Raw genomic sequence first — 3,482 nt, forward strand, 5'->3', positions numbered from 1 at the left:
TTCCCAAATGCTTATTGAGTGAGGTTAAAAGAAGAAGTGATGTAACACGTCGGTGAACGTGCCCCTGTCCCAGCTTTTTTGGAACGTGTTGCAGGCACCAAATTCATCCATCCATCCATTTTCAACACCGCTTATCCTGGTTAGGGTCGCGGGACGGTGGAGCCTATCCCAGCTGACTTCGGGCGAAAGGCGGACTACACCCTGAACTGGTCACCAGTCAGTCACAGGGCACATATAGACACGGACAACCATTCGCACTCACATTCACACCGTCACTGAGTGGGAACTGAACCCACGCTGCCGGCACCAAAGTCAGGCGAGTGTACCACTACAGCACCAAATTCAAAATGAGTGAATATTTGCCAAAAAACAAACAAACAAAAAAACAGTTAAGCAGTTTGAAAATTAAATATCTTGTCTTTGTAGTGTATTCAATTGTGTATAGGTTGAAAATGATTTATTTAGAAATCACCGTATTCATTCTTTTTTGTTTTTACGTTTTACACAAAATCCGAACTTCATTGGAATTGAGGTTTTTATATAATTTCTCAATATGGTTCTTCACTAGTTGAACACAAAGCAATACACCAAAACAGACTCACCTCAAGAAAAATTTCATCTTTTGTTTTAAAGGGAACTGCTTGGCTTAAACCCTCATCATCAGCAGCATTTTCAAACATTGGGGCAGATGAAGAAGAGGAGGATGAAGAGGAGCTGTCACTAAGAACAGAAAACAAATATCATGAAAAATTATTTTGTTTTTATATTGACAATATTCATCCCTGCAGCTGAATTATATTTTTCCTCATACCTATCGGAATCTTGTGAAACTTCACCACCAAAGCCCCCCTTGCTACACCCATTGACCAAGGATGGTACAGCTGACACTGTAGGTGCATGTTCACGTGACTCTGGATGCTCTTGTGTGTCTACACTGTGTGATATAACTGGAGTTTCCAGTTGAAAGATCATGTCCATCTCAGGAGGGGATTGTTCCATTTGTCGGTTCTTTTTCAGAAGCATTTTGTCCATCTGGAAGAATTACATTTAAACAAAATATAAATGCATTCACACACACAAAGTACTGGTTTTAGAAATCACAACAAGATTTGAAATTTTGGTGTCTTTTTAGAGAGTAACTGGATTATGTGCGTACTTATAAACCGTAGTATGGGTTTTCCTAATGCTTGTTGGTATTTATTTACTAGTTAAAGTGGATATAAAAAGTTTACACACGCCCGTCCAAATGCCAGGTTTTTGTGACACAAAAAAATAGACCAAGATAAATCATTTGTATATATATATATATATATATACATACACACACACAAATTTAATTGAAGACTCACGTAAGTGTGAATGTCAGTGCGAATGGTTGTTTGTTTGGCTGTGCCCTGCAATTGTCTGGCAAACAGTTCAGGGGGTACCCCTCCTTTCGCCCGAAGATACCCGGAATAGGCTAAAGCAGTGAGTCAGATGTGCCAACCAGTCGACCACTGTGCCGGTCTTCGACCAGCATGTGGTCTCACAATGAGTCAGAGGATCTCAACCCGGTACCTAATGGCAGTCAGGGTACCTCTCGCTAGCACAGCCCAGCTAGCACAGCGGTGCGGCCCTCCAAAGAAATGCCTCCCCACACCATTACTGACCAAACCGGTAATGCTGAAGGATGCTGCAGGTAGAAGAACGGTCCCAATGGCATCTCCAGACTCTGTCAAGCCTGTCACACGTGGTCAGTGTGAGCCTGCTCTCATCTGTGAAGAGGAGAGGGTACCAATGGCGAATCTGCCAATCTTTGTGTTTTCTGGCAAATGCCAATCGACCTGCACAGGGTTGGGCTGTAAGCACAGGCCCCACTTGTGGATGTCGGGCCCTCATACCACCCCTGTGGAGTTTCTGACCGTTTGAGCAGAAACATGCACATTAGTGGCCTGCTGGAGATCATTTTGCAGGGCTATGGCAATGCTGCCCCTGTTCTTTCTTGCACAAAGGACCAAGTAGCAGTCCTCCTGCTGGGTTGTTGCCTCCTTCGGCCCCCTCCACATCCCCTGGTATACTGGCCTCTCTCCTGAGATCTCTTCTATGCTCTCGCCACTGTGCTGGGAGACAGCAAACCTTGCCACAGTTCGAATTGATGTGCCATCCTGGATGAGCTACACTACCTGAGCAACTTCTGTGGGTTGTAGACAGAGCCTCATGCTACCTTTGGGTGTGAGAGCACTGACAAAATGTAAAGTGACCCAATAATCAGCCGTAAAGGATGAGAACAGAGGAATGGTCTGTGGTCACCACCTGCAGAACCACGCCTTTAAAGGGTGTATCTTGCTAACTGCCTCTGATTTCCATCTGTTGTCTCTTCACTTTGCACAACAGCGGGAGAAACTGATTCACAATTAGTGTTGCTTCCTAACTGGACTGGTTGATTTCGAACAAGTGTGACTGACTTGGAGTGACATTGTGTCAGTTTTATTTATTTTTTTACTTTTACTTCAGTACAGGAGTTGAATCACTTTTACCAGTCTGCTTTTGCTTACGTATCTGTACTTTAACTTAAATGTACAGTGTTACTCACTGTAATTACTTTCGCGAGTTTACTCAACTACTGTGAAGTAACATCAAACCTGACCACATTTGATTTTCAAATCTTTATGAATTGTACGGTGAGGATAAGCGGTAAAGGAAATGTATGAATGGATGGATATTTAAAAAAAAAAAAAAACATGCGTCTACCTTTTCACGTGGAAAAACTCTTCTTCTTCTTCTTCTGGTTCTTCTTCTGCTGCTGCTGCTTCTTCTTCTGCTGCTGCTGCTTCTTCTTCTTCTTTTTCGCAAGCACGACTACTAGGGGTGCGTTCGGAAATGCATTAAGACATCCTAATTTTACTCTTATTGGCGTGCGCGTGATCCGCAGGGTCCCGAGTGTAGCAGAGCGGCGCTGCAGTACTTTCTGGAACGCACCCTAGGGAATTTGGAAATTCAATCTGATCCTCTCACTGCGCACTGAGAGAGGCACAGCGCGCTCCATTTTCGATGAATTTACGAAGAAGCGTGTTGGCCATTGACGTCAGTGCGTGCGCCATATCGAATGTGTCAGTTCTGCCTGGAAACATCCCGTCCTGCCTGACCGCTTTGACTCCTCAGTCAGAGTGGCGGGAAGGCACTTCGGCACTCCCGGAGTGTGGTGCTCTGAATAATCGAACGGCGCACTCAAACAACGCTCTCTGAACGTTCCGTAGTGTAGAGCGCGCGCTTGGTGTGAATTTTCAAACGTACCCCTAGATACGCCAGCGCACTGTAGACATAGAAATAAAGGGGAAATACGCCAACGCACGACAGCAAGCTGGCGAACGGACGTGCCGAAGTGGCGGCCATGTTGGAGAGGTCGAGGTTCCCATAAAAAGTAATGCATAGACATTTAAATTAAGTCGTCACTTGCTCGATTCTTAATCGATTTCACGAGGTTTAGTTTTTTGTAGTGATGT

The 3,482-nt window shown here is 44.6% G+C and overlaps 1 protein-coding gene across 1 annotated transcript in view; it reads right to left on the reverse strand.

Annotated features, from left to right (window-relative positions):
- The window catches only part of naf1 (nuclear assembly factor 1 homolog (S. cerevisiae)), a 58,703-nt gene extending 55,475 nt beyond the window's left edge, over window positions 1-3,228 (reverse strand). Inside the window, exons 1-3 of the mRNA XM_061772043.1 lie at window positions 2,731-3,228; window positions 812-1,032; window positions 603-720 (exon numbers count right to left, since the gene is read on the reverse strand). Coding sequence (XP_061628027.1) covers window positions 603-720; window positions 812-1,032 — 339 coding nt within the window. The 5' untranslated portion in view covers window positions 2,731-3,228. The remainder of the gene's footprint in view (window positions 1-602; window positions 721-811; window positions 1,033-2,730) is intronic.
- Window positions 3,229-3,482: the final 254 nt, after the last annotated feature.

The sequence above is a fragment of the Phyllopteryx taeniolatus genome, chromosome 4 (genome assembly GCF_024500385.1).
Source record: "Phyllopteryx taeniolatus isolate TA_2022b chromosome 4, UOR_Ptae_1.2, whole genome shotgun sequence".
NCBI lineage: Eukaryota > Metazoa > Chordata > Actinopteri > Syngnathiformes > Syngnathidae > Phyllopteryx > Phyllopteryx taeniolatus.